The 11,756-nt window shown below is 36.9% G+C and overlaps 4 protein-coding genes across 4 annotated transcripts in view; all 4 read left to right on the forward strand.

Moving 5' to 3' along the window:
- The first annotated feature begins 528 nt into the window (after positions 1-528).
- Positions 529-2,411, forward strand: LOC111378205 (UDP-glycosyltransferase 74F2-like). Its single transcript, XM_023001373.1, has 2 exons — positions 529-1,435; positions 1,518-2,411. Exons 1-2 carry the CDS (start codon positions 785-787, stop codon positions 2,250-2,252), a joined length of 1,386 nt encoding a protein of 461 aa, XP_022857141.1. The 5' UTR covers positions 529-784; the 3' UTR covers positions 2,253-2,411.
- Positions 2,412-4,200: 1,789 nt separating this feature from the next.
- LOC111378206 (UDP-glycosyltransferase 74F2-like) lies at positions 4,201-6,135 on the forward strand. The gene is made up of 2 exons (XM_023001374.1): positions 4,201-5,029; positions 5,181-6,135. The coding sequence occupies exons 1-2, from the start codon at positions 4,376-4,378 to the stop codon at positions 5,913-5,915; spliced, it is 1,389 nt and encodes a 462-aa protein (XP_022857142.1). The 5' UTR covers positions 4,201-4,375; the 3' UTR covers positions 5,916-6,135.
- A 2,382-nt stretch (positions 6,136-8,517) lies between these two features.
- The window catches only part of LOC111378209 (UDP-glycosyltransferase 74E2-like), a 12,683-nt gene continuing 9,444 nt past the window's right edge, over positions 8,518-11,756 (forward strand). Inside the window, exon 1 of the mRNA XM_023001377.1 lies at positions 8,518-8,641. Within this exon, the coding sequence (XP_022857145.1) occupies positions 8,632-8,641 (10 nt within the window). The 5' untranslated portion in view covers positions 8,518-8,631. The remainder of the gene's footprint in view (positions 8,642-11,756) is intronic.
- LOC111378208 (UDP-glycosyltransferase 74F2-like) lies at positions 9,511-11,444 on the forward strand. The gene is made up of 2 exons (XM_023001376.1): positions 9,511-10,338; positions 10,490-11,444. The coding sequence occupies exons 1-2, from the start codon at positions 9,685-9,687 to the stop codon at positions 11,222-11,224; spliced, it is 1,389 nt and encodes a 462-aa protein (XP_022857144.1). The 5' UTR covers positions 9,511-9,684; the 3' UTR covers positions 11,225-11,444.

Here is an 11,756-nt window from a genome sequence, read left to right on the forward strand (position 1 = left end):
AATTTAGGTCCTTTAATTGGGTCAAACTTAGAAGTACCCCAATTTAAGAGGGGTTCAGCCCACTTCCAAAACTATAAGCTCACATAGAATTATAGAATCAAATATGGAAACTAAATTTCCTGTGTTCGAGTCATGCTTTGTGTTATCATGCATCTTTTTTAATATTTGGTCGGCTCATGGTCACCAATCTCAACATTTGATTGTATTTAAAAATCGGATAATCTATCGAATTATCTATTTCTCAATTGATATACTCAAAAGCATCTCAGAATAATCTTCTCTCGGATTGAAATGTACCATCTCTATTCTGACTTGTAACCCGTATTTGTTGCCTCCTAGTGCCTCGATGGTCAATCTAATGAAAGCAGAATGAGAATGTGCTTCTTAATTTTTACCGTACAACTCCTACCGTCCATGTCATCCTTGATTGGACTCATAACTGAGTCCTTTCCTTTTGATTTGGATGGGACGCTTATATTCAATTTGCTAGACACATCAAGCTCGAACAACTGCTTAAATCGATTTGAGGGGCACTTCCTACACTAGTTCTTCCATTGCAAACTCGAGCTTCCGGCTAAGATAACTTTGTGGACTTATCACCACGTCCTCACCTTCTTCTTATGAAATGACCCTCGTGGCGAATGAATATGGAAATTTAGAGAGGACTGCTTCAGCTGAAGTAGTTGGGGTACACACAGCTACATATTTAAATAGAGAATGTGGCATTGCCCCTATAAATATTTGGGTAGGTTTTCCAATATTCTATTGAGGTTTAGGCAAAAAAATGGAGAGAGGAAAAGAAGATTACATAGCTCACTGTCTAATCTTGCCGTATCCAAGCCAAGGTCATGTAAATCCTATGCTCCAATTCGCCAAACGATTAAGCCATAAAGGCGTCAAAATCACTTTAGTCGTAACAAAATTCTTGCACAAAACTATGCAAGAATTTTCAAGCTTCCCGATTTCCCTGGAAACGATCTCTGATGGATTTGACGAAGGAGGGAGGGCTCAGGCTGAGAGTTTAGCAGCATACCGGAATCAGTTTCGACTTGTTGGAACAGAAACTTTATCCGAACTTGTGGAGAAGCACAAAACAGATTATGCTGTAGATTGTATAATTTATGATCCATTTCTGTCATGGGTTCTTGATGTCACCAAGAAATTTGGATTAGTTTCTGCTGCACTATTCACTCAATCTTGTTCTGTGGACAATATTTATTATCATGTATACAAGAAGGAGTTGAAACTTCCTCTTCTAGAGACTCAAAAAATTATGATTCCTGGATTACCACCACTGGAATCTTCAGATATGCCTTCTTTTATTTCTGTTCATGGGTCACATCCTGAATCTTTTGAAATGTTATTGGATCAGTTTCAGAATTTGGAGAAAGCAAACTGGATTCTTGTGAACACTTTTCACAAGTTGGAAGAAGAGGTGCGTTTCATTGCCGTTTCGTCTAGTGACACATTTATTTATTCGAATTTTGTACCTAACTGCTTCAATCGTTTTATGCTAGGTGATTAATTCGATGACAAGGTTTTTTCCAGTGAAGGCAATCGGCCCGACGATACCTTCCATGTATATAGACCAGAGGCTGAAGGATGACAAAGAATATGGTTTTAGCATCTTCAAGCCTATCAGTGATGTGTGCATAAAATGGCTAACTGAACGAGCAAGCAGATCGGTTGTTTATGTATCCTTCGGAAGTTTGGCTCAGTTAGAAGCCGAGCAAATGGAAGAATTGGCGCAAGGCTTAAAAACGTGCAATGAGTACTTCTTGTGGGTAGTTAGGTCATCCGAAGAATCTAAGCTTCCCGAAAACCTTTCAGAGGAGACGTCAAAGAAAGGACTAATTGTGTCGTGGTGCCCACAATTAGAAGTATTGGCACACAAGGCCACAGGATGCTTCATCACACATTGTGGTTGGAATTCGACTTTGGAGGCGTTGAGTTTGGGAGTTCCATTGGTGGCAATGCCTCAGTGGACTGACCAAAGCACGAACTCGAAATTTATTAAGGATGTTTGGAAAATTGGAATCGAGGCTAAGATAGACGAGAGAGGAATAGTCGAACGAGCAGAAATCGTTCGTTGCATAAATCACGTCATGGAGGGAGAGGAAGGGGAAGAGATCAGAACAAATGCCAAAAAATGGAAAGAAATTGCAAGAGAGGCAATCGATGAGGGAGGGAGTTCTGACAAAAACATCGAAGAATTTATATCTTCACTTATGAGCAATACTTCCACACAGTAATGTGATTGATTCACTCTTTAGTTCTATGCAAGAAATGTCTTACTTTACTACGTAGATCGTCTTTTCTTTAAATAATAAGTGTCTTATCTACTCATTGTTATTTATTCTCATTTCTAGTCTTATAAATCCAGTATAACCACATGTCCATCATTTTCTATACATTCACGTTTATCTTCAATATAATTGCTTGACTTAACCCCAACAGTCTGCGCCTTGATTCAAATTTTCCAAATTACACCCATCATTGCACCCTTTGCAGGTAGATGCCACAATTCTACTTGGGGTAGACAAAATCAAATTCAATGATCCATCAAATTTGACTTTGCAATTTGGCTTCTCAGTACTATGGTCTGCATTTTTTTCTTATCATTAGCCAAAAAATTCGCCTTTGTTTGAAAATCACCTTCTATGTGACTCGATCATCATGGCTCCGCATTCATATAACTCGATCATCACAGTTCCACCACATTGTCACTTAATCAATGTGGCTTGATCACTGCAACTCTACCTTTGTGTAACTTGATCACCATCATAGCTCCAACTTGGTGCTAGTTCCTCACCATCAGGGCAGTAGCTAGGGGGGACAAAAAAATAAATAAATAAATAACTTTAAAAAAAATCATAAAAAAATATGATTTACCTTTGAAAAAATAAGTGGGCTTGAGGTTGCATTGGGTTAAAGTCCAGGGCTAACCCCTCTCTCCACCCCTACTTTGAATGCAACAATTTGTTCACTCTCACGTGGGCGGCTGACGTTCTTTCAAAGAACCTAATTGCTTCAATTCCATATTTGCATACGCATCCCTTATCTTCAATATAATTATTTGAGTAAACTCCAACAAAATAAGCTAGCTCTTAAGAATTTAATGTAGACCTTCTTAGATCTATTCTTATCATTGACCATACAATCCAATACAATTCTTCTCTTAGGCCCTGTTTGATGCTTCAATTCCATATTTGCATACGCATCCCTTATCTTCAATATAATTATTTGAGTAAACTCCAACAAAATAAGCTAGCTCTTAAGAATTTAATGTAGACCTTCTTAGATCTATTCTTATCATTGACCATACAATCCAATACAATTCTTCTCTTAGGCCCTGTTTGGCACTCATTTTTATCAAAATGCATTTTTCTCTCTCTTCTTTTCAACCACACATTCTTTATTAAAATAATATTACACGTAAATCAAAAAAATTTTCTTATTTTTCAACCACACATTTCCCATCAATTTACTATTCAAAAATGTATTTTCACATAAAAATTCCTACCAAACACCCTCTTAGTCTTACTTTAAAAAAAAGAGTAAGCAAAAAAATAAATACTTGACACTCGAATGGACATATCCGTGATTTAGAGCAAACAAATTTAACGCGTAGAAATAAATTATTATAAAATTGACAAGCTTGTTTCGGACATTAATTACAGTATGCAATTTGACTTAATTAGAATGAGAGTCACTTTGGTGGTAACATTTGAAACGACTACTTGATAAGGTTGTGGGGCGTATGGTTGGAAGTTTCGCAATCAATAAGAAACAAAGTTTGACACGGATGTGTTAAAAATAAAATGTTTGTGTTGGGAATTGATGCTTATGCGTTCTAGCTGTGAGCACACAGCTCGGATGACAGCCCCCCTCATATATGGGGGGTCCACAAATTTTTTATTGAATGCCCCCCACATGTGGGGGGCTGTATATATACAGTCCAACTCAGTTCTTATGTATTTTTGCAAATATGCGTAATGAAAAAAGAAGGAAAGTTTTTGTATTTACGTGTAATATTATTATATTGAAAAATATGTGGCTAAAAGATGAAAGAGAAAAATACATTTTAAATAAAATGGAGCCAAATAGGGGGTAAGTTAAACATCTCTAACAAAGCTTGAACCGTGAGTTTATAAATACTTGGACAATCTCTCCTTATAAGTCGATTCAACAATATTTGATGCTAGAGCAAAACCCTTCTGCGACGACCCTCCGCGCACAAGATGACTTTGAGGAGAGGATAAAATCTTGTAATTGGGAAGGAAAAACACAACGCTAACACGTTTACATACAGAAATGTCACAGGATTTGTCTTTAAATACTTGCACAGGCATCCCATAGAAATGATAAGGGAAAAATGGAGAAAGGAAAAGAAAATCACATAGCTCACTGTTTAATCTTGCCATATCCAAGTCAGGGACACATAAATCCTATGCTCCAATTCGCTAAACGCTTGAGGCATAAACAAGTCAAAATCACTTTAGTCGTAACAAAATTCTTGCGCAAAACCGTGCAAGAATTTCCAGGTTCCTCAGATATTTCCCTTGAAACAATCTCTGATGGATTTGATGAAGGGGGGAGGGCTAAGGTTGAGAGTTCAGAAGCATACCTGACTCGGTTTCGTCTGGTCGGAACAGAAACTTTATCAGAACTTGTGGAAAAGCACAAAACAGATTGTGCTGTAGATTGTATAATATATGATCCATTTCTTTCATGGGGTCTTGATGTAGCCAAGAAATTTGGATTAGTTTCTGCTGCATTTTTCACTCAATCTTGTGCTGTGGACAATATATATTATCATGTGTGTAAAAAGGAGTTGAAACTTCCTCTCTCAGAGACTGAAAAAATTGTGATTCCTGGATTACCAGTACTGGAACCTTCAGATTTGCCTTCTTTTGTTTATGTTCATGGATCATACCCTGCAGCTTTTGAAATGATTCTGAATCAGTTTCAGAATCTGGAGAAAGCAGACTGGATTCTTGTTAATACTTTTCACAAGTTGGAAGAAGAGGTATATATCCAATCATTTCATTTGTAGATTTCAATTTGTAGTCGACATTATTAAACATAATACCTCATCAAAGGTTTCCAACTGCAGCATGCCTCTTGAACATAATCCAACTCTAATTTTGTAACTGTCTACTTCAATGCTTTTATGCTAGGTGATTAATTGGATGGCGAAGTTTTTACCAGTGAAGGCAATCGGCCCAACCGTACCTTCAATGTATTTAGACAAGAGGCTTCAAGATGACAAAGAGTATGGTCTTAGTATCTTCAAGCCTATCACTGATGTCTGCATGAAATGGCTTAATGAACGAGCAAGTAGATCGGTTGTTTATGTTTCGTTTGGAAGTTTGGCTGAATTAGGAGCCGAGCAAATGGAAGAATTGGCACAGGGCTTAAAATTAAGCAATGAGTACTTCTTGTGGGTGGTTAGATCATCAGAAGAAGCTAAGCTTCCCAATAAATTTTCAGAGACGTCCAAGAAAGGACTAATCGTGTCATGGTGTCCACAGTTGGAAGTTTTTGCACACAAGGCGATCGGGTGCTTCATCACACATTGTGGTTGGAATTCCACATTGGAGGCATTAAGTTTGGGAGTTCCTATGGTGGGAATGCCTCAATGGACTGACCAAAGCACAAACGCAAAGTTTGTTAAGAATGTTTGGAAAGTGGGAGTCAAGGCTAGGCAAAACGAGAAAGGTATAGTCGAGCAAACAGAGATTATCAGTTGCATAAAGAATATCATGGAGGGAGACAGCGCGGAAGAGATCAGGAAAAATGCGAAAAAATGGAAGGAATTTGCGAGAGAGGCAGTTGATGAGGGAGGGAGTTCAGATAAACACATTGAAAATTTTGTTTCTTCACTGATTAATCCTCCCACAAAAATAATTTGATAGACCATAGCAGCACTCCCATTTCATTTTGGTTGTGTAGTACTTAGCACTATGATGAACAAGATTTTAGTTTATTTTCCTTCTTTAATACAGTCGACTAGTTTCCAGTCCTCTTTACAAACGAGGTCATGGATAAGTTAAACACGGTAGCATGTTTGGTATGTAGAAACTTTGTGGTTCCCATATGTTGTTGAATTTATTGGACACAAATTCTTGTTCAGGACACTAGTAAAATATGATAATGATAATTGTCGAAGAGATCTGAAGGACATCCATTGTTTACAAGACCCTCGATTTTTGGTTATTCTGTTTATATAGAAACTAAAACTTGCATAGAACACTGTTAGGATTTAATTGTATTGGCAATTTTTTAGACCAAAGGACAAATATAAAAAGTTATAAAAGTCAAGGAGTCAATTGGGATGTTGTATAGATGAATTAGGAATCTTAGCATTCGAGTTGGAACGAGGAGGAAAGATTTGTCGGATTTACCCTCACCTATTGCCTTTTCGATGCTCGAGCAGAAAAAATAGAAACATTATGCCCAGCTCTCGCTCGACCGACACACCGGTTGCTCGCTTGTCGCTAGCTTGGCGCTCAAGCGATGGTGTTACGCGTAAAACAAATAATTCGTGTTTTTCAAGAATTTTACCCTACCCATGCTACTTAAATATTTTCTACTATATATATCCAAGCCATAACACGTTTTGTTTGTAGTTGTTCATTATATTACTTCCTCATAATATCATTCCAAGATCTAACAACACGTTCTAGCATTGAGATTAATCCTTTGATTCTTGAGATCATTCAACGACAACTTTGGGAAAACATCAAATTCACATAATCCAAAGCACCAACTTCCTATACACATACGGAAAGTACTTTCTCAATAACTTTCAAAGGTTGTCGAAGATTGAGGGAGGTTGGACCAGAAGAACAAGAAGAGTACAAAAAAGTTGTTCTTGATGATCCACAGGAAATTGGAAATTTCAGAAGATTAAGAACAGGGGTGAGTACAACACGTTCCAGCAGACTTGAAGATTGTAGAAATTAGATTAGCGAGTCTAATGGATTTTCTAAGTTGGATCATATTGTAAGTTCACATTATTTACTGGCTTGATTTCAAAGTTTTTACCCAGTTGGATTTTCTCTATCAACATATTTTATGTTGTTTATTGCTTTCATGTTATTGATTGTGGTATTCAAACCATATGATAATCTGACACGACTGATTAACCATCTAGAAACAATTAAAAAGTGATTTGTTGCTTTTAATTGTATAATTCCACATGTTTGTCAAAATAAATTGATTAAATATAAACTTTCAAGTCGAATCAAAGCCTTTCAAGCACTAAGACTTAATATTAAATTAGCCTTTCGATGGAGAAAGGAAAAGAATAATGCAAAGCATTCGTTGCTTAATCGTGCCATTTCCGATCCAAGTTCACATAAATCCTATGCTCTAATTCGTAAAGCATTTGAGGCATAAAGGAACATTTGTTCTAGGCTACGCATGAATATTCTAGTTTTATTTCTGTCCAAACAATTTCTGAATTCGATGGGGGAGGGACTGTTGCGGCAGAGAGCTCAGAAGCATATTTGGATCATTTTCGTCAAGCTGGGACAGAAACTGTGGAAGAACTTATCGAAAGGCTTTAAAGCTCTAGCTGCCCCTACGATACATTTCTTCCATGGCATCTTGATTTAGCTAAGAAATTGGGATTGGTTGGTGCTGCTTTTTTCACACAATCTATTGGGAATGGTTGTTAATCAGTTCCAGAAAATATTGAAAAAAGCGGACTGGCTACTTGCCAACATCTTCCACAAAAATGGAGGAAGATGTTAAATTAATTGAACATCATTTTCAAGAATTTGTTTCAAGGAAAAATCTCCCTGTCCGTCCAGGGCCACAATGGCGCCCCTGTCCGTCCAAGGCCCATATGGCCCTAGACATATGGCAGGTCCGTTGTTTCAATATGCATACGCCTCTATTTTCTAACATTGTTTCCCAAACATACAAAAAGAAGTTGGGACCCACACACGAGGACTTAAATGAAATAAACAAGATTATCTTTCTTTTTCTTTTTTTCCAATTACTGTCCAATATACAAACTCGTTTTTAGTGATGGAGTATTTATAAATGAAAAGAAATGATAAAAAAGACGTTGGATACTTTGCACCAAAATGGTACAAAGTATAGTATTACATTAGAGTTATTTTGCACCAAAAAATGATGGATTTTTATTTTTTGGGAGATGCATCGAAGATGGCCTTATTGCAAACACACCTACCTCCTGGAAAAGAAAAGCACGTGATAGAGGGGCCTTAAACTACCAAATGGTTCAAATCCAAGAGTTCTGTTGTCAAGAACCCAACTATAGACTATAGAGCTTGTTTGACTAAGCAAAAAATTAAGGGTTATTTTGCTTGTACAGCTTGCTTACAGTCCCCTCACGTGACGGAGATATTCGTGATGGGACTGTCCACTCAAAAATTGATATTTAAGTTACTATAAATTATTTTCTTCCCAAAACAGCTTTGGCTTCTCTAAAATTTTGAAAAGTAGTGTTCGTACTTAGTGTATAATACTGACCCCGACATTTAATACATTATCTGAAGGGACACGAGGAAATCTCAATTTCAATTGCACCACATATTTTCTGTGTATTCTGTCTATATAAAGAACACTATAACTCTGGAGTAAATTAGGGTCAGAATGGAGAAAGGAGAAGAAGAATGCAAAGCTCATTGCTACACTCATTTTTATCAAAATGCATTTTTCTCTCTCTTCTTTTCAACCACACATTCTTTATTAAAATAATATTATACGTAAATCAAAAAAAATTTCTTATTTTTCAACCACACATTTCCCATCAATTTACTATTCAAAAATGCATTTTCACATAAAAATTCCTACCAAACACCCTCTTAGTCTTACTTTAAAAAAAAGAGTAAGCAAAAAAATAAATACTTGACACTCGAATGGACATATCCGTGATTTAGAGCAAACAAATTTAACGCGTAGAAATAAATTATTATAAAATTGACAAGCTTGTTTCGGACATTAATTACAGTATGCAATTTGACTTAATTAGAATGAGAGTCACTTTGGTGGTAACATTTGAAACGACTACTTGATAAGGTTGTGGGGCGTATGGTTGGAAGTTTCGCAATCAATAAGAAACAAAGTTTGACACGGATGTGTTAAAAATAAAATGTTTGTGTTGGGAATTGATGCTTATGCGTTCTAGCTGTGAGCACACAGCTCGGATGACAGCCCCCCTCATATATGGGGGGTCCACAAATTTTTTATTGAATGCCCCCCACATGTGGGGGGCTGTATATATACAGTCCAACTCAGTTCTTATGTATTTTTGCAAATATGCGTAATGAAAAAAGAAGGAAAGTTTTTGTATTTACGTGTAATATTATTATATTGAAAAATATGTGGCTAAAAGATGAAAGAGAAAAATACATTTTAAATAAAATGGAGCCAAATAGGGGGTAAGTTAAACATCTCTAACAAAGCTTGAACCGTGAGTTTATAAATACTTGGACAATCTCTCCTTATAAGTCGATTCAACAATATTTGATGCTAGAGCAAAACCCTTCTGCGACGACCCTCCGCGCACAAGATGACTTTGAGGAGAGGATAAAATCTTGTAATTGGGAAGGAAAAACACAACGCTAACACGTTTACATACAGAAATGTCACAGGATTTGTCTTTAAATACTTGCACAGGCATCCCATAGAAATGATAAGGGAAAAATGGAGAAAGGAAAAGAAAATCACATAGCTCACTGTTTAATCTTGCCATATCCAAGTCAGGGACACATAAATCCTATGCTCCAATTCGCTAAACGCTTGAGGCATAAACAAGTCAAAATCACTTTAGTCGTAACAAAATTCTTGCGCAAAACCGTGCAAGAATTTCCAGGTTCCTCAGATATTTCCCTTGAAACAATCTCTGATGGATTTGATGAAGGGGGGAGGGCTAAGGTTGAGAGTTCAGAAGCATACCTGACTCGGTTTCGTCTGGTCGGAACAGAAACTTTATCAGAACTTGTGGAAAAGCACAAAACAGATTGTGCTGTAGATTGTATAATATATGATCCATTTCTTTCATGGGGTCTTGATGTAGCCAAGAAATTTGGATTAGTTTCTGCTGCATTTTTCACTCAATCTTGTGCTGTGGACAATATATATTATCATGTGTGTAAAAAGGAGTTGAAACTTCCTCTCTCAGAGACTGAAAAAATTGTGATTCCTGGATTACCAGTACTGGAACCTTCAGATTTGCCTTCTTTTGTTTATGTTCATGGATCATACCCTGCAGCTTTTGAAATGATTCTGAATCAGTTTCAGAATCTGGAGAAAGCAGACTGGATTCTTGTTAATACTTTTCACAAGTTGGAAGAAGAGGTATATATCCAATCATTTCATTTGTAGATTTCAATTTGTAGTCGACATTATTAAACATAATACCTCATCAAAGGTTTCCAACTGCAGCATGCCTCTTGAACATAATCCAACTCTAATTTTGTAACTGTCTACTTCAATGCTTTTATGCTAGGTGATTAATTGGATGGCGAAGTTTTTACCAGTGAAGGCAATCGGCCCAACCGTACCTTCAATGTATTTAGACAAGAGGCTTCAAGATGACAAAGAGTATGGTCTTAGTATCTTCAAGCCTATCACTGATGTCTGCATGAAATGGCTTAATGAACGAGCAAGTAGATCGGTTGTTTATGTTTCGTTTGGAAGTTTGGCTGAATTAGGAGCCGAGCAAATGGAAGAATTGGCACAGGGCTTAAAATTAAGCAATGAGTACTTCTTGTGGGTGGTTAGATCATCAGAAGAAGCTAAGCTTCCCAATAAATTTTCAGAGACGTCCAAGAAAGGACTAATCGTGTCATGGTGTCCACAGTTGGAAGTTTTTGCACACAAGGCGATCGGGTGCTTCATCACACATTGTGGTTGGAATTCCACATTGGAGGCATTAAGTTTGGGAGTTCCTATGGTGGGAATGCCTCAATGGACTGACCAAAGCACAAACGCAAAGTTTGTTAAGAATGTTTGGAAAGTGGGAGTCAAGGCTAGGCAAAACATGAAAGGTATAGTCGAGCAAACAGAGATTATCAGTTGCATAAAGAATATCATGGAGGGAGACAGCGCGGAAGAGATCAGGAAAAATGCGAAAAAATGGAAGGAATTTGCGAGAGAGGCAGTTGATGAGGGAGGGAGTTCAGATAAACACATTGAAAATTTTGTTTCTTCACTGATTAATCCTCCCACAAAAATAATTTGATAGACCATAGCAGCACTTCCATTTCATTTTGGTTGTGTAGTACTTAGCACTATGATGAACAAGATTTTAGTTTATTTTTCTTCTTTAATACAGTCGACTAGTTTCCAGTCCTCTTTACAAACGAGGTCATGGATAAGTTAAACACGGTAGCATGTTTGGTATGTAGAAACTTTGTGGTTCCCATATGTTGTTGAATTTATTGGACACAAATTCTTGTTCAGGACACTAGTAAAATATGATAATGATAATTGTCGAAGAGATCTGAAGGACATCCATTGTTTTCAAGACCCTCCATTTTTGGGTATTCTGTCTATATAGAAACTAAAACTTGCATAGAACACTGTTAGGATTTAATTGTATTGGCAATTTTTTATACCAAAGGACAAATATAAAAAGTTACAAAAGTCAAGGAGTCAATTGGGATGTTGTATAGATAAATTAGGAATCTTAGCGTTCGAGTTGGAACGAGGAGGAAAGAGTCGTCGGATTTACCCTCACCTATTGCCTTTTCGATGCTCGAGCAGAAAAAATA

The sequence above is a fragment of the Olea europaea genome, unplaced genomic scaffold, assembly GCF_002742605.1.
Source record: "Olea europaea var. sylvestris unplaced genomic scaffold, O_europaea_v1 scaffold1784, whole genome shotgun sequence".
Classification (NCBI taxonomy): domain Eukaryota; kingdom Viridiplantae; phylum Streptophyta; class Magnoliopsida; order Lamiales; family Oleaceae; genus Olea; species Olea europaea.